The following is a 19,430-nucleotide window of genomic DNA, read 5'->3' as shown; positions in this document are numbered from 1 at the left end:
ATACATGTCTCTCTATTTATAATTTTGACGGTAATGTAAGCAGGATCATACAGGACTTTTTGTGCCTACCATTGGATTTTTGAATTTGCTTCTCAAAAATAAAATAAACATACAAAAGTTTTCTTTAATTTTCCTCTTATAAAAATTCTGTCTTTAAATGTTAAGAATACAGAAATGCTTTATTATCATTGGTTCAATTGAACCAGAGGATTTATTGATACATGAACTCAGAAAACCCTTAGCAAGGCCCCTCACCTGAATTCCAACAATAATGAAAAGAGTATGCCTTGTATATTTATGTTACTAATTCCATTTTTACCATAGTAATGCATCCCAGACTTTTGACTTTCTCCGCCAAAATCATCATAGCATATACGTCATACATTGAAGTTATGACGTTTGATATTATCTTACGAGTATAACAGTTACATTGCTTTATTGTCAAGGGCTGAAGATCATTTACACTTGACCACAGGGCCAATTGCCCTTATTACACCGCATGTTGACTATTGAAACACATACTGTACACATAGAACATACCTTGCCAGTTGTAGTCTTATATCTGAATGCTTTTTCTTTTAAATTTGTTGTCAGTAGCAGATCTTTTACATGTTTTATGGAATCTGCGTAATTTATTTCTAACTTATAAATTATTGATTAGGAACACTTTGGAGCTTCAATGACAAGTTAATGTTTGTATTTTCGAAGTCAATAGACCATGACTAAGGGGGCGGGGCCAAATTATCTCCATGGAAATGAGATATGCCAATGTTTATACAACTGCATACCAAATATGATTGACCTTCCCCTTGTGGTTTACCATAATTAAACTAGTGCTAATCACAAACTAATACATTGTTGACGCCGTCGCCGGAAACAGCATACCTATGTCTCGCTTTTTGACTCTGTCAAGGCGAGACAAAAATTAGTACATTTTAGTTGTCTGACCAAAACAAGTTGAACAAGTTGATGATATTATTAAGAAAAACAGACAATTTCAGAATTTTGTTGTTGAACTTCAACAATCTGTAACAGATGTCGCTATTTTTTAAACATTTGAATTGCTATAGTAAGTCAAATATGGATTCAACCTATAATACTATGGATATACAATACACAAAATAACAATCATGTTCAAAAACCCCCATCTGTTCTGATACAATATAGATATATTTTGGTATGCAACTGGATAGGTTAAATAATAAATTGATTAGCACTGATGTGATCTTGTCTGACAGATGTAAGTCATGCTTATTGATACATAGTTTAAAAGATCAACATAGGGATCAATCTTCTACAGCAAACACGGATCTGTTTACTGCCAAATTTCAAATGTAACTCAAAAGGAAAGTTGTGCTTACTACAAATATTTACTGCTTGTTTACAGGAATTTGTTTGAATTCATAAATTATGCATGAAAGGTGGACATATGGTTTAATAAATACAAGGTATATCATTGTTCCAAAATCAATCTATCAATAACTGCTGTGACCTTCACCTTTGACCTTATAATTCAAAAATCCATAGGGGTCTGTCTTCTTCCTTCTCTTATTGGATTACAAACGAGTCTGAAACCAAACCATGATTGATAGATATCATATTTTGTTCAAATGACATCCTTTTAAAATCAAATGTTGCCACAATTTCTGTGTCAAATGTATTTGTAACCATGACCTTTGACCTTGTAATCTTTAGGTCACTAGAACTTTTTTTTTCATTCCATGAAGGCATTATCAACCCAAATTTTATAAAAGATTCATTAAGGCGTAAACAAATCTTGTCAAGAAACCAAAATATTGACATCTGGATACTCAAACCACCTTGAGCAATAATAGAAATCATCATATATAATAAATTTTTAAAACCTATTATGAATCTACCCTGTGCAAACCTTAAACTTGATGGAAATCTAAGCAACAAGACAGAATTATAAGGAATATCTATAAGTATTTTACCCAGGTAAACAAAACATCTGTCTAATGCAAATAAAATCAGAAGGCATGAAATATCCAGTTTAGACTGTTTTTACTATATTACATAGATCTTTACCATAACAATCCTACATCAGACCAGAAATCAATTGCTTCCAGCAGGGACCTAGAAACTTTTACAATGAATCTCCACAAATTTAATTTGCAATGTCATAAGCTTCCTCAAGGTATTATTTAAAGTTATCATTGCAAGAAATATCTGCTATTTATTCTTAATGTATGGTAAACATAGAGCAGCTTGAATCCTGACTTCCAAGATCAAATTGTATGGATATGTTACAATGAGGACTCCCACGAGAAGTGATTGCAATGATTTATACTTAGATAAAACCCAATCTGATATTGGTTAATCTTCAAGACAATATAGCACTAATTCGACACATTATTTACAATGGCTAGTTCTGATGTCCTGAGAATTGCATAGACCTATTGGTAGCCTTCAGTTGTTTTTTGCTCTTTGGTCTAATAGTTGTCTCTTTGACACATTCCCCATTTCCATTCTCAATTTTATAACTCATCTCATTAACTATTTAGCAAATTACGAAGAAAGAAAGAAAGAAAAAAACAAGAATGTGTCCACAGTACACGGATGCCCCACTCGCACTATCATTTTCTATGTATAGTGGACCGTGAAATTGGAATAAATTCTCTATTTGGCATTACAATTAGAATGATCTTATCGAAGGGAACATGTATACAAAGTTTCAAGTTGATTGGACTTCTACTTCATCAAAAACTACCTTGACCAAAAACTTTAACCTGAAATTTGCACTATCATTTTCTATGTTCATTGAACCATAAATTTGGGGTCAAAACTCTAATTTGGCATTACAATTAGTAAGATCATATCATAGGGCACATGTATACTAAGTTTCAAGTTGATTGGACTTCAACTTCATCAAAAACTACCTTGACCAAAAACTTTAACCTGAGGTGGGACAGACGGACGAACGAACGAACGGACAGACAGACAGACGGACGGACGGACGAACGGACGCACAGACCAGAAAACATAATGCCCCTCTACTATCGTAGGTGGTATCGTAGGTGGGGCATAACAACATAACAAATTGATCTTACCTTTCTAACAGGTCCATATACTTCAAATTCTCTTCTTAGTTTAGATTCACTGGTGTCAAAGTTCTGAAAAATACAAAGACAAAATTAGTAATTTCATGTGGATTGTACAAAAAAGCGTTCTGAAACTGCAAGGTAATATACTGGGATAGCTTTAGTGATCTATCATCTCACGGATTGCCTAATTTCATTCAACAGGCAACTCTTATATTATCTAATAGTTTACTGTAACTCTGTTAGGACTTTAATTGAGAAATTTGCCAAGTATGCATTCTGGTCATGATACAGAAAACAATTAAATCAAATAAGTCAGGTGCAGGTTTTTATTCTTTCAAGATCACAAATGAGATTCAAAGTTTTAAATGCAGTTCAACTACATTTCTTAGAAAATTTCAGTGTGGCCTTCAACACAGAGCAAAAGCTAAAATCTCAAGACAAAATGTAATGGCTTCTAGCTCCAAGCAATATGCATATTTCATTGGAAAACTAAAAGACTTGAAAATTATCATTTTTACATAAGTTTCCCCGATATAGATGACTAAAATGTATCAATTTCACTTTCTAATAACAATACAGAAATGTACGTGACATTCTTCAACATACTCAAAACAATAGGAAACCTAATCCCTCGTGTTGTGTCGTATAATTGTCTCGTCAAGGTTAAGATTTAAACGAGACTGTTCAAACAACAAAGATCGTTCACAACTTTTTTTCTAATAGAATTACCATTGTTTCCAATAACAACTGGTAAAATGGCTCAATATTTTTTTTCATTTACGGTAGAACCTAAAATCTGAACTGTGGAAAAGGATTATTGAAGATTAGCATGTGATTAGGTGACGTCTACTATAAGAGCAGGGATGGGGTCGATTACTTTAAAATGTAATCGATTAAATTACAATTACTTTGCTAATAAAATGTAATCGATTACATTACAATTACACCCTATTTCATATGTAATCGATTACATTAGATTACTTTTCTTTATTGTAATCATGATTACTTAAGATTACTTATGATTACATTGTATATTGCCATATCAAAGTTTTTTTATAACTTTTTATCCGCTTATTTTTGTGATTTTTTTTCAAAGCCTTAATTTATTAAAAGAATTTATAGACGACAGTTACAGTTACAGTGTAACATGTGTAATTTGATAAAATAGCTATAGACAAGTGTCCTTTCTCTATGTAAAAGATGTAACTTTATTTTTAACTACAAATTGTAACCAACTGCCTAATTAACAAAAAAAATGAAAAATAAGGAAAAATTAATTAAGTATAGTTTTATTGTCTGTTGGGACATAATTGACACATCCATTAATGTTTTTTACAGGTGTTAATCACTACTTCCATTTTTTTTAAACAAACAATGGGTGGGCTTCAGGGTATTAAAATTTTATTGTCTTAATAACGATATAAATAAAGTTAAAAGTGGTTGATTGTCATTATTTGTTTGAAAATTTTTAATACTTGATCTAATTGAAATTAATAGAATTATTGTCGGGTGAAAACACAAAACTGTTTTGTAACTTAGGAAAGATTATACATTTCTCTTTATATTAAGCAACAGTTTATTGTATTGATGAAACTTCTGTTGTCACCTATTGTTTACTATGCATATTGTTTGCAATATTTATGCCATATGTATACACTGTACATGTACAAAATGTACTTGTTTATACTGGTGAGCCTTAAGGCTAATAAAGTTAATAAAGAATAAAAATAAGAAAGCACATATTATACACGAATTTATGGAAAATAAAATTCATTCAATTTTGTCAATAAATTAAACCTGGTTTTAACTTCCATTTTGAATTAAGTGGGCTTATATATTTATGCCGACCATCAAAGTCAAATAGGAACTAAATGTTTTCTACATTTGAATTTCAATGTATTTATGTAAAAATATTGGGTAAACTTATATGAAATTGGAGTTAATATCAGAAGTTTTCAATCAAGGAAAACAAATGCTTTCAAGGCATATTCTTGTATCATAAGAGCTCAATTTCACAAAGAAATATTGGACAGTAAATTTCTTTTTGTAAACTGTTAAAACAAAATAAAACACTTGGTTATACAAATTTGTTATATAGATGATCACATTAAACAAGGTCCCATCATTGTGATTACTAGTTTCATGATTTTTCATTCAAGCTTTACATTTTCTTATTTTCATCTTGTCTATCAAAAACTATTTTCATATTCATACAAGATTTGTAATCATCAAGTAATCTTATGAATGTAATCTTAAAGTAATCTAAAAGTAATCATGATTACACCTGTTTTTTGCCATGTAATCAATTACATTACGATTACTTTTAATCAGAAATGGCATGATTACTGATTACATAGGATTACACTTCAAAATGTAATCGATTACAGCTGATTACGATTACTGATTACGATTACCCCATGCCTGTATAAGAGTCATGCTGGCATAGCTTTATATTAGCGTAGCTATTTATTCAATAGAAAAATCATATGAATATTGTAAATTCAGAAATTATTGCAAGTTTTCAGAGGCAGATTTAGAGGGGGTGCCCAGGTCCCCCCTTTTTGGGAAAAAATTATTTGGTTGCTTATATAGGGAATCACTGAAGTGTGACTGGAGCGGGCCTCCTCTTAGGTCAGTCAGTGGGCCCCCACTTATGAAAATTTCTGGATCCGCCACTGGTTTTTATTAATGCGAATGGGTGAGTATCGCAATATTATGAACCTGAATTTTTGGATATATGAAACATATATCTGTTTGCAGATTTTTCTTAAATTGCAATAATAAATCTCGTATGTTTGTATATTTCTAAAAAATGGCAATCATTTCTGAATTTACAGTACATCAGGACTGTGGAGCCTCACTGAATTATTTCTTTTTGTAATCAAACTAATGCAGTAACCCCTTCATTATATGACTTTTAGTAAGCATATAAATTCCTATCAATCATAATAATTTCTCCTATCTTGAATCTACTATATATTCCAAATACTGTTTACTATCTAAATTTAATTGAACTCAATTTGTTTCAACATTTGCATTTATATCACTTTTTTCCCAAACAAATAGCTTCTACTAATGTTTCCATAAAGTATATTTCTGCACCAATACATTTAGATAAACTGTATATTAGCTACATTATACCAACCCAAAGGAATTTATTTTCACATTAGATATATTACAGATATCTCCTCTATCAAAACAAGTCTCAGTAGGTTTGTAAAAATTCTCTAGAAATGTTGCTGACATTTAAACATGGAATGAATACTATACTATCCATAATATTGAATATTGTCTCCATGTATTGTAATATGCACAACTGTCTGAGTGTCAATTATATCTGGTATCAGTGACGTGCACAAATATCAGTTATAGCTGGTACCAGTGATAATGCACTCAAATCAGATCTTTATACCTGGTACCAGTGACATAATGCACTCATATCAGTTATATCTGGTACCAGTGACAATGTACCCATATCAGATCTTTATACCTGGTACCAGTGACATAATGCACAAATATCAGTTATAGCTGGTACCAGTGATAATGCACTCAAATCAGATCTTTATACCTGGTACCAGTGACATAATGCACTCATATCAGTTATATCTGGTACCAGTGATAATGTACCCATATCAGATCTTTATACCTGGTACCAGTGACATAATGCACTCATATCAGTTATATCTGGTACCAGTGATAATGTACCCATATCAGATCTTTATACCTGGTACCAGTGACATAATGCACTCATATCAGTTACATCTGGTACCAGTGACAATGTACCCATATCAGATCTTTATACCTGGTACCAGTGACATAATGCACTCATATCAGTTATATCTGGTACCAGTGATAATGTACCCATATCAGATCTTTAGACCTGGTACCAGTGACATAATGCACTCATATCAGATCTTTATACCTGGTACCAGTGACATAATGCACTCATATCAGATCTTTATACCTGGTACCAGTGACATAATGCACTCATATCAGTTATATCTGGTACCAGTGACAATGCACCCATATCAGATCTTTATACCTGGTTCCAGTGACATAATGCATTCATATCAGGTACCAGCGGTACAGGGGCAGATCCAGCCATTTTTAAAAGGGGGATCGTCCAAAAAAAAAGGGTGGGTTCCAAGTTCCTTAACCCCCAGAACCTCCCCCTTGATCCGCAACTACCGGTATATCTGGTGCCAGTAACATGCACCAACATCAGTTATGTAAGGTACCAGTTTACATACATAAGGGGATCTAAAACTTTTCTCTTTTGCTTACTTTCCCCAATGTCTCTATTCTTTTAATTCTTACTTCTTCATTTTTTTCTAATCTGCAAACCCTATCAAGACCCTGCACAAACATCTGTTTTAAAACATTTTTTTAAATTTCTAACTTCTAACAAGATAAAGAAGTTTTCCATTAGAAGTTGAGGACTGTTCATTCTTAAAAACCATGCTAATAGATGTAGATGATGTTGTACCCCAGAATCTTTCCCATTTCTACTGGATGCAAAACTGTTTAACAATAGAAATAAATTTACTCAAAACTTTATAACAGTAGAAGTAACTTCACTCATTTATAACTTTTGGCTCAGCTGTATGCTTACTCTATTGACAGAGGACTTAATAAAGGAATGAAGGAATGACAATAATTCAACTAATAGCTGCAGGATGTTACATGTACCTATACAAATGTACCGTACCCTCTTCAAAATACTTATGTAAATCTATAATTAAGAAGTAAAATAAGCTTGTCTGTAGTATTCAGTAGCAAGATCTTTTATTTCACATTTAACCATTAATCTGGTTGATCAAACAAGCACAAATGTACTTTTAAAGAAAAATCACTTTACAATATTTACCATTAAACAAAATATTCAACTAATACACGAGGCAACAAACGTTTTCACCAATTTAATTATTATATTCTACCTTGACAATTAACCCAATATTTTCCTAGTCAAAATCAATCTTAATGCTTCTGTTTGTCCACTATAAAACAATAAAAAGCCATTAATATTTTAGTATTTGTTTCTCTTGCCCCATTCCCCCAATAGAATTTCAGGATATAGTTATATTTCCTACTCCTCTTTGATCTGGAAACCAGTAAACTGATACCCTGTTGTCAATTACACTAATGTTATTATTTCTGTAACTGCTCTATAATTACAATATAAGAACAGATTGTCTGATCATAGAATTATGGACTGATTAATCAATAATTACAATTGTTTACATTGGTCATTTGTCCAAGTCGATTAATTTAGCGGAACTAATTAGAAGTGAAACAGTTCCCATGACCACCCTCACAAATTAACAAGATTATAGAAGTGAAAATTAAACATATGCCAGTAAACATATGAAACAAATTGATAACTATAAACCTACTCCTTAGTGTGTACTTCAAAAAACTTCTGTGGACTAGTGAAAATTTCGAGATAACAGTGAAAAATGTGATTCAAAGAACAACAAAACCTTAGAAAAATACAAATTCATAGATCCCTGATGGCAATGATACAGGGATAGCAATTGCTTCGAAATTCAAGGAACAAATAATCCAGGGATTTGAATCACGTTGGAATAGTATTTTACGATGATGACATAAGACTAGAATCATCACCTTTTAATCCAAGGATTTTTTTTCTCGCAACTATTAGATATAGATCTTAAGAAACAGAAATAAAATGTGACAAAAAATCTCAAGCAATTAAAAAGGACACTATTTGATGCTAAAATATATAACCGCAGCAAAACATAATGTGGAAGTGAGATAAAAAGTAACAGTGGAATATCAAATTTAAAATTATTGACAAGTTGTATTGTCAAAAATTAAATGCAACTTCATTATTCATGATCTAGATGCCCTCAAAACAATGCATTCTGATGGATTAACAGAATCAATGAGGGCTATAAATCTTACGGAATTTTAATCTTCAAACCACACACAGAAGGAGTAATTCGACTAAATAAGTGCAGTAAATTGACAATTCTGTGTCACATGATGAGTATTACCATTTGTCAGTATAAATTTCTGCGAAGTTACATTCTGAAAGGAATAAACAATTGAATACGTGTAAACCTCCATGCGTGTTCAGCGCACGACTCAACCTAAACAAATATACCTTGTATCGCAGGTTTGATACCCTTTGGTATATTTAACAGAAATTGATTATTGATGAGTTATACAGAAATCATCTGAATCTGACCGTTTATATGGAGTTATTTTTTTTATACACAATTCAATAGGTTAACAATTAAATATAAATAGCTTTGTAATAGGTGATTCTTTTTATGGAGAATACAACAAGTACCGAGAGTAAAAAATCAGACCTATAGGGTGTAATAAGATGATTAGGTTACTGTTTTAATCGCTATTATAAACTCTCACAACATAATCACATATGTCGTATTGAGAAAGAGATTATGCCTTCAATCAATTGTGAAATTTACTTCATTGGAAATAGATGACAAAAATATCAATTTCATAATTTTCTATACGGATTGGATTTTTAAAAATCTGTGCCATCTACAAGAAATAGAATAGAAACAGATTCTTATTTAAGATTGGATACTAGCAATATGGGACAAGAAAGATGACATAGATTCACAAAAAAGTCGTCAATGGCGAACTGCAGCAATCGACAGGTCCACTTGCTGCTATGGAAATAGATTTGTAATCCTCTATTGGGCGATAAGTGAAATTAAAACCGGACAATTAAAAGGATAGGAAACTTACATTTAACATTTAAGGTTGATACATGGTTGTGGAGATGTTTTCTTTTTCAACAGGAACAGGGGTATGTTTTTTGCTACCATATTTTTCAAATTTCTTTTGGAAAAGTATATAAATTGAATTGAGTTTACTCAACAATTTTTCGTTAATGGGAGAAATTGGGTCATTGAAAAGGTAGACTGAACTCAAACACATGACTGAATCTATTTATGTAAACAGGGGGTCAAAAACACATGCATGGTTAAAGAGAATGACCTACACACATCTAATATACAATATTGAACTCCAACAGTTAACCCTCATTATTTGAATTCCCTTCAACAAATCTTGGCCTCATTTAAATAATTATTCACATTTGACTTTATGCGGTTTTATCATACTGTGCATGTATGCAGACCACCAGGGGCCTTTTATAGCGGACAATGCAGTATGGGCTTTACTCATTGTTAAAGGCCATACAGTCAGTGAACTATAGTTGTTAATTTCATGTTATTTGGTCTGTTGTGGAGAGTTGTCTCATTGGCAATCATATTCCTATTTTTATTTTGAAGATACCTCATGTGGTGTACATCAAGATTGTTTATCCCATGTATCTATGACTGTCTCATGTACAGAGATCACTTCTTCTTATTATTTTATTGGAGCATTTAATTTAGTTATTCTACATTCCAGTCATGAAGCCATCATTACAACTTGTACCAAGGATCCCATACAATTTATCCTCTCCTAATTCCATGTTTTTTTTTACGGCTGATGAAACATTTGATTTTTCATCGAAGATTAGTCAGATTGTATATTTACCTCATTGTATACATTTTGTACACTTAACAGCTGGTCTGGGCAATGTTATAAACACAATCTAATAGAGAACAGTTGCCCTGTATAAACACAATGCAAGGAACAGTCTATAGATACTTGAATTCAGTCTGGTTCTATAAACCTCTCATATTGTTTAAATCATGACTTTGTTAGCTGCAATCTTGTAGCAATCTTTGCTGTTAAACAACCTCATCAATGATTAATACCAGTTTTCAAAACAAACAATGATTTACTGTAAAAAAAAGTTACTATTGAAACATTCATTTTTTGTTGTCATTTTATTAGTCAAATCATGGACTGAAATAGATATAGGAAGATGTGGTGTGAGTGCCAATGAGACAACTCTCCATCCAAATATCAATTTAAAAAAGTAAACCATTATAGGTCAATGTACGACCTTCAACACGGAGCCTTGGCTCACACCAAACAACAAGATATAAAGGGCCCCAAAAATACTAGTGTAAAACCATTCAAACGGGAAAACCAACAGTCTAATCTATATGAAATGTTTATATTGCAGTTTTAAATACTGTGAATTCAGAAAATGATGATGCCATTATCCTTGACCATTGTTGACCAATACAAAATTGTGAAATCTGAATCATGAAACTTGAAGGGAAATCACTACAATAAATAGTTTATGATGTTGGCCAACCTGGTTTGTGCTCTTAGCCCAATACCAAGTGCTTGGCACAACTAAGCATCACTTTTCCTTACTAGCTTTAATTAAACTAACTAGAACTAAATCATGAAACTTGAAGGAAAATCACTACTGATACTAAAATGAATGGGAGTTTATGATTATTGCCAACCTGATATCTGTTCCTACTCCTAATGTCAATTCCTTGGCGCAACTACGCAGCACTTTCCCCCGATCTAGCTTCAATTAAACATAATAATGCTGAAAGTGAAATTCCTTCAAACAGGAAGTCAATTGAAGCTTTGAATTTTTTATCTCTTGCTCTTTTCATGCATTTAATTCTATTTAATAGATGCAATCAATGTAATACAACGACAAATTAAAATTGAGCAAAATACAAATCGATACAAAACAGAGCATTACAATACAATATACAATATAGTATCAAAATAAAAATTTATGGAACACAGCAATAAAACAAGTCTGCGACAAACACTAAAACAAAAGAATAAATTCCATTTCTCTTCGTAAAAAGAAAATCAAAGCACGCTGCTACATGTACTGCAGCTTCTCGCTCAAAAACATTAAGAATATGAATTATATATAACAAGAGAAAATAATGAATATTTACAAGATTTCAACATCAAAACGTTCTGCTGTTACTTATTCATACAATCATCTAAATATTTCTCCTGAGAAAATAGTGTTAAATGAAACCATACTTAATGAAATTTTTCATCTGCTTCAATAATGTTACAAGACTTGGGATTCGATACTTCTGACTAAAAGTCAAAGAAAATGCTTCTTTTATTAATTGAGAGAATGATGAAGATGTTGACCTGACGTTTGTCTGTGTCACAGTTCTCTCTAATGTCAATGTCTAGGATTTCAACAACTACAAAGGGCCTGTTGTGTCAACGGCCTTAGCCTTCATTACTTAAGAGAAGTCAAAGATGTGACAAGATCATAAGTTTTCTAATAGTAAAATTGTAGTTTTCCATAGAACAGCAAAACAATTCAGAGTTTTGGAAAAGTGGTGGTCAAGGTTTTGACCACCAAAATTTGCAAAGGCCAACACAATTCCAGTATTTTGCATTAGAAATACATTATTTGTGTAACAATGCATATTTCCCTTAAGGACCACTAAGGGAAAAAAAATTGAGAACTCTGAAACATCTTAGGTTATATTTAACATTTCAATCAGAGACGAGCAACCCCTTATAAAACCTACAGCCATTGTTACAGTTACTTAAACAGGGTCCCTGGTCTTTCAAAATGAACCTGTTAATTGTATATGATGGCAATAGTTTGTTTTGTTTTTTTTGGGGGGGGGGGGGGGGCTATTTTGAACATGCATATTATCAACAAAGAAATACTATTAAAAATAATGACAGAACAACAAAGAAATACTATTGACAGAAAATTCAGTGTATGCAGTTGTTGAGTAAATTTCAAGACCAACCTGTTTCTGATTCAGATTTAAAATTCATTGGATTTTTAAATGCTTGGAGAGGATTGGTATTTACTTGACTAGCTCCAATTATTCTATAGTTCAATGAAGTCTACACACGAAAATAAAATTATATCAAACCTAATTGTGCTAATGGCCCAAAATAGTTCGGTAAATCGAATTGTCATAATTCTTTCCCTGGGGTAATGAAAGTAGATGTATCTTTGAAAATCATATTTTGCGATCTAATTTTGCTCAGGCTTTTTATCCATCATCATCATTAAATTTCATTCTTCTAGACTTGGTGACATCAATCACCCCTAATGAGGTACGCCAGAGAATGACAAATTCATTTAGGTAAATCATTTTTGCTTTGTCCTATTTATCAAAACTGGTCGCCAAGAAATAGCCTTAATGCAGTGCTTAAAAGTGGCGTTAAAACACCAAAAATCAAATAACATAAAAACAAATAAAAATGAGGAACAGATGATGCCCCCACTTGCATATAAAGTTATAACGGACACAACTCAAGAACTGTAAAAGTGAAGCTACCTTAATTGTACTTAGTCTGAGTTTGTGGTAATAAGCTTTGTTTATAGGTTTCTTAACATTTGGTCGAGGCAAACTAAAGTTAGAGATTGGAAACCAATTTGGGATGTTACAGAAAAGGGTAGAACATAATGCCCCCTCGACTACGGCAGGGGCATAAAAAGATGAGATTTATAATTCTTGACCATGAGCACAGAATGAACATGAGTCCCAACTCAAGTCCAGGTTATTTGGAACTTCAGTATATCAATTATATTTCTTATGAGGACTTGAACTACTTAAGGAATTTCGAGGTTTTCTGAATAGACCACCATTTGTAATAAACATTAACAATTAGGATAAACAACAAAAGCAAGCAATATATGCTTTAATCTTATTTGCTGGAAGATTTGTAACATAGCTTATTCTACAACAGAACATACAAGTATGTTTTAAGATTAGTGAAGAACTCACGATAATTTTACATCTTCATTGACTTAAAATTAGCTCAATCCTGGAAACGTTCAAACAAATCTTGTGGCCCAGTATCACTTCTAAATAAATTTAAAAGATAAAACCAAATTATTTTATCTTTTCACTAGTGATAATTTCATTATGAAAAAGATAAAAGGAAGAAATCTTCTTGTTCAATTAGCTGTTAGTAGGAAAGGCAGTCCGTGCAATGTAGTACAATTTTGCTATTCAGACAAAATATTGTTTTGCCTATGATAGCAAGTGTTCAATAGAATTTTTAAAGAAGAGGTTTGCTAGAGACAATTATTTGTTACATAACTACTCATAACTCCTGTAGTACATCAGTAAAACTACAATCTAACTGTTGTATTTGATTCAGCACCAGATGAACAGAGCCAAATCTCTTTGTTATATCTATACATATATCTATGTTAGACTATATATCAGTCATGTTCAGCTTGAAAAAATAAGTACATATGTTCTAGAATGGTGATATACATTTATAAGGCTTATCCAACTACAATGAGCAATTGATGAAAACACTGAATGCAAGATCTGTTACAATAAAGTCTATATTTTATTAGACCTAGGATGTCATTATGTTTGCTAGAGGCAATTGTACTGAGTTGTCTATAGTATAATCCACATATTTCTAACAATATTCAAATAGATTCATTATTTTTTTTCTTCAATAATGGACCCGATATCTTATAATAAAGGTTGATCCTTAAAAACATATTGATATACCAATTATGTTTCCAACATCTGATAAAATAACGAATTTATATTCTATCAAATAATGGTGTAATGGAAAAATGACTAGCAAAAATCACAATTTTGCAAGACAAAAGATTTAAATCAAAACCGTATTTTTTCCAGAAATAAAACTAGGTTGCATATGAAATATTTTCTACATAAAGACCCATGTCATTTGTAATCATTATTACAGAGGAGCAATATTTCATATCTAACAAGGGTATCTTTTTTATCAGTAAAACAGCTTCTGATTTACGTCAGCAACTATTAACAATGAAAAAGATAAATACCAAAAAATGACAGCAAAAAGAATAGATGGTATATGGAGATGAATATCATTATCTATTAAGATGCCATGAGAATAGATCATTTCAGAGTTAATATTACATAATTCTGAGATGAAGTGTAGAACGAATGTACTTTAACTTTAAGATTTTAAGAATAAAAGTTTTTGGGGATAACATTGGTTGTTTTGAATGGGCAGGTATCAATTTGAAGGTCCATCTTCGTAAATTAAAGGTTTGAGACCTAATTGTCCTTCCTACCTTAGTTTGAACCACTGTTCTATAAAGAATACTGTCAGCATGCCCTGTACTATTAAATCTTGTGTAAATTTAAATCCTAAGGTTTCATCGAGAATTCTGTCAGTATGAGCTGAAAATTGTGCATAGTACTATTTAGCATGAGTAATTAATAAGACTTGTACTTCTTATTCAGCAATAATGACAGTTCATTTTGTTTAACCATTTTACCTTAGCAATGATCCCCTTTTATAGTGTTCTTAATTGGGGAATGATGACAAAGACACTATTCAAACTTCAAGTGAGTTCATTATTATTAAAATTTGCCTAGTATTTTCAGTAAATGACTTATACTCAGTGCTAAACATGCTAAATATTCAAAAGAAAACTTTGCTGAATTATTAACCAATTTTTGAAAACGGAACTATATTAAAGACGGATATTTGTATGCTAATTAGTTAGCCATACAGAACAATGCTCTTCCAGCATATATCTACTGGGACATTCTACCCTACGTCATTTAGATTAGTAGTTATCAAATATTTATTGTGCTATAAAATCTACCCAATAAAACTTTCCCAAGGGACCATCTACTAATCCATTATATTGGCAATATATATACCTGTTCTGTTATGTCATAATTATTTGACGATAATGTAATTGGCCTAGAAGACGATAACCGAAATTCAGAAATCGTTTCCTTGGGGTTGAAAAACAACCAGTTATTTTTGGGAAACACAATTAAACTGTGGATTCATTTATTTTCGAGGGTACCAATTTTCGTGGATTAAGGAATGACAGTATTTTTGTGTATAATGGATTTCTTGGTTTTGCCAAAGTCTGCATACAAACATATAGAAAATTTGCAATTCATTGGGTATTGAACTTCGTGATTCCCTTGAACCCATGAAATCCACGAAAAATTGGTGTGTAAAGAATAATAATGATTCCACAGTATTGATCAGTAATAAATACTGCAGGTGTAGGTATTTTCCCCCTAAAACACATTGTAGGAAACAATTTTTACTTTTTGTAGTACATGTATAGTAAAATTCCTACTGGATACCTTAGTAACTAAACCCGGTCGGGCAAATCCAGGATAAGGCAAACTTTTTGACAATTAAAAGTTTTATAACTAAGGAATGACAAATAGGAAAATCTTCAAAACCAAGGAAGAACGCCTTCATGAAACCTACCATTGCCATACATTTTATTTGGATTTAGGAAAGCATACTTGATCAGAGAGTAACAAGTTTATACAAACACACTACTGTTTACTATATTAAGCTATTTCAACATTGGTATTCTTTTCAGTAGATTGTTGCCTTTTGTTTGGTAAAGCCAACCATCTTGCAAAATGGAAACCATTAAAAAACACATTTAAATATGCTTTTCATGAAAAATATTGTATTGAATAATGGCTGAATTGCATTTGAATATAGTGAAGTTTAATTACTGCTATCAATAATTAATAATCCATCATTGATTCTAAAACAAACAAGTTTTATCATTTACAAATACATTATACTCTGCTCCAATTTAGTAGGACAATACACTAACTATGTTAAGTACATGTTCTTAATTAAACTATAAATAGACAGATTGATTTGTCATAAGCAATCACCATAATTTAAGGACACTGCCTGAAATCATATATGTAAATATAGATTTTCTACTGTCAACATTAACACTGATGTAGTTAAGTTTTATTGCAAATAGCTGGGTGACCAGATAATTTTGGAAAATGTTATAATTAGTTTCCCAAATTAGTCTCCATCTTAAAAATTCTACTAAAACTCGTAAAATCAGCTGTTGACATATATGGCAAGCCTCCCATGATTTATAATTGTAGAGCGTCATTTTTACCAATTTGCCGTTTCAATTACTACTGAAAAAGTAACGGCTAGTCATGCTTTCATGATGACATTCTCTCGATTTAAACCTATCAGAGTAAAAGTATACACTATAAAACAAATAGAAAAATCTTCGTCCCTTTGTGATTACATCAAATGACTGGTTTCAATATATGGAATCATTTTCAATTATTGGAAATAATTCATAAATACCGCTTGGATTAGAATGGAGTGCATGCTAGAATAGAGAAGTTAACTCCTCTGGGACCAAGACAAGCGAACCAAACAAGACGTGACAAAAGAAGTGAAAACACTTCACTCGAGACATCAAACATAACTAATTTTTGGTAGTCCATTTATTTTTGAGGAGTTTAGTTAGAAATTTTTCGAATGTCATTAATGCCACTCTCAATGACAAAAGTCATTTTTCCACTGACAAAAAAATCAAGTTATCTTCAACGTTAAATGGATTGGCGACTTTTTAAGGAAATAGATATGCATGTTTCTTGGCGACAGTTTGACATTAATCATTATTCTTAGATATAACTTGTGATAATTGGATGATATAGTTCTCAGACGAAAGTGATGGCGTAATTTCGACTTTGTGACAAACAGTTGACTTACATCTGTAGAGATTTTTGGGATATAAATTGCAAAACAACATGTTTCGTTACACTGGTTCCGCTGGACGGGTGAGTAGAGTGAGTAGAGTCATGACCTGGATTTTTAAAGGATTCATAACTTCAGGGCAAAACTTGACCTCTACTTAACAAGATCTCAAAACTAAACAGTTACACTGATACAGTTCAATCTATTTTTAAATGAAATTAGAGTATTGAATTGGGTCATATGTTTGCAAGAGATTAGAACACATAGATCTAAGTTGAAGTTTCTGGTATGATTGAAGATTGGTTGATTGTTGGTGTTAAATGTCACTTTCATACACTTGGCTATAAAAGCACAGCTATCTATTGTTGGTGGATGAAGCCTGAGTACCCCAAAAAAGAATCAACACCATTTTTAATGAGGATTGATTGTTGTTTGTTTAATGTCCAGTAACAAATATTTCATGCATGTTCAGGACAGGAACAACAATTAATACAATACTGTGGATTCATTTATTTTACGTGGGTTTCAATTTTCGTGGATAGAGGAAATCTTGCATTTTCGTGGATATTTAATTTCATGGTTTTGCTGAAGTCTGCATACAAACCAAACCAAATTTTTTAATCGTTGAACAATAAAATTTGTGATTTACCTGTACCCATGGTTTCCACTAAAATTGATATACCACGAAAAAATAATGAATCCACAGTAGATGGATCCTGCAATAGGGGCTCTAACAGGATGAGGAGCAGAAAAATTGCAACAGGAAAATGAGGGTCTATCTTTTCAATTCATTATTGACATAACCCCATCATTAGAATTTTTATACCACTAAGGCCAATAGCAAATTATTTGTGTTTAAGGTCCTGTACTGCTGATAAAAATAGGGTTGGTTAAGTTCTTCATAACTTGATTGACAAACAGGGTTATTGTTTTATCTGGTTCCAAACAGATTTGGTATGGTATTTACCTAGAAGCCAATTGCTGCTGATGTTTTTGTAAGTCAGGAATGTTTAATTACCGGTATGTTTTACAAGAATTGTACCTGTGAATTTTATTTTTTTAAATTATTTTCAGTAAAAAAAGTTTGGATTGGTCAGTCATTGTCAGTGTATGGTAAACACATATTTCTTTTTTGACAATGAGGAAACTTTGAATCTTTTATCATAAACCTCCTATGTATGATTAGAATTATTTTTTTTAATTTTAATTTACATTTTTTACCAAATCGTTCAAATTGCAATAAATATTTTTCATTCATTTATAAGCAAAAAACACCCCAAGATATTCTTTACCAGATTCACAAAATTTCTCATATTTTCAAAATGTTTATACATGCAACCACTATGATAAAGACGTAATTGTTTTTTTTAAATTCAAATTTTAGTCCAAGAAAAAAAAGTAATCTTTTCATTTAAATTATTCAGTACATGTTCTTTTACTCAATACCATAAATCAATGATCTATAACTAAAATAAGTCTTACTATTCAAAACCTTGTGTGAACAGAGCATTTTTTCTATGCCTAAATAAATGTATCCCAAAGGATTGAATCATATTACATTGTCTCTTAAAGGACCTACTATTCCTATACAATTACACTAAGTCTCATCAATTATTTAGTATCTTGATCACAAGCAAGGAAGACAAGTCTTGACAAATGTAGTACAAACACGTGTGAATGTTGAAATAAAAGACCCTTAGAGAGGAATCATGCAGTAAAAAATGCAATAACTAAAACGGTTGATTACAAACTACAGATATAATCAACAAGATCACCAACTTTAATACATGTGTATAGTCAATGCCGACATAATTACAGTCCATAGTTACAAGTTGTAAAGATGTGACTGAGTGTCAATATTTTAGCTAGAGACAGCCACATAATAGGTGACCAGCAGCTCAACTTTCATTGAAACTATAATAGTAGAATTTGGTTAGAGTACAAAACATTGTTTGTCTGAAATTGACTAGCAATTTA

General features: G+C 31.7%; 2 protein-coding genes across 2 annotated transcripts in view; one reads left to right on the top strand and one right to left on the bottom strand.

Moving 5' to 3' along the window:
* LOC139481760 (potassium voltage-gated channel subfamily A member 1-like) overlaps positions 1 to 19,430 on the top strand; it is an 82,559-nt gene that overhangs the window by 1,133 nt on the left and 61,996 nt on the right. The gene's annotated exons all lie outside the window — the stretch shown is intronic.
* LOC139481762 (U1 small nuclear ribonucleoprotein 70 kDa-like) overlaps positions 1 to 19,430 on the bottom strand; it is a 65,977-nt gene that overhangs the window by 26,827 nt on the left and 19,720 nt on the right. Inside the window, exon 5 of the mRNA XM_071265253.1 lies at positions 3,072 to 3,134. Coding sequence (XP_071121354.1) covers positions 3,072 to 3,134 — 63 coding nt within the window. The remainder of the gene's footprint in view (positions 1 to 3,071; positions 3,135 to 19,430) is intronic.

This window comes from Mytilus edulis, chromosome 7, assembly GCF_963676685.1.
Source record: "Mytilus edulis chromosome 7, xbMytEdul2.2, whole genome shotgun sequence".
Classification (NCBI taxonomy): domain Eukaryota; kingdom Metazoa; phylum Mollusca; class Bivalvia; order Mytilida; family Mytilidae; genus Mytilus; species Mytilus edulis.
The sequence above is the reverse complement of the archived record's forward strand: the minus strand, read 5'-3'. Positions and strand labels throughout refer to the sequence as shown.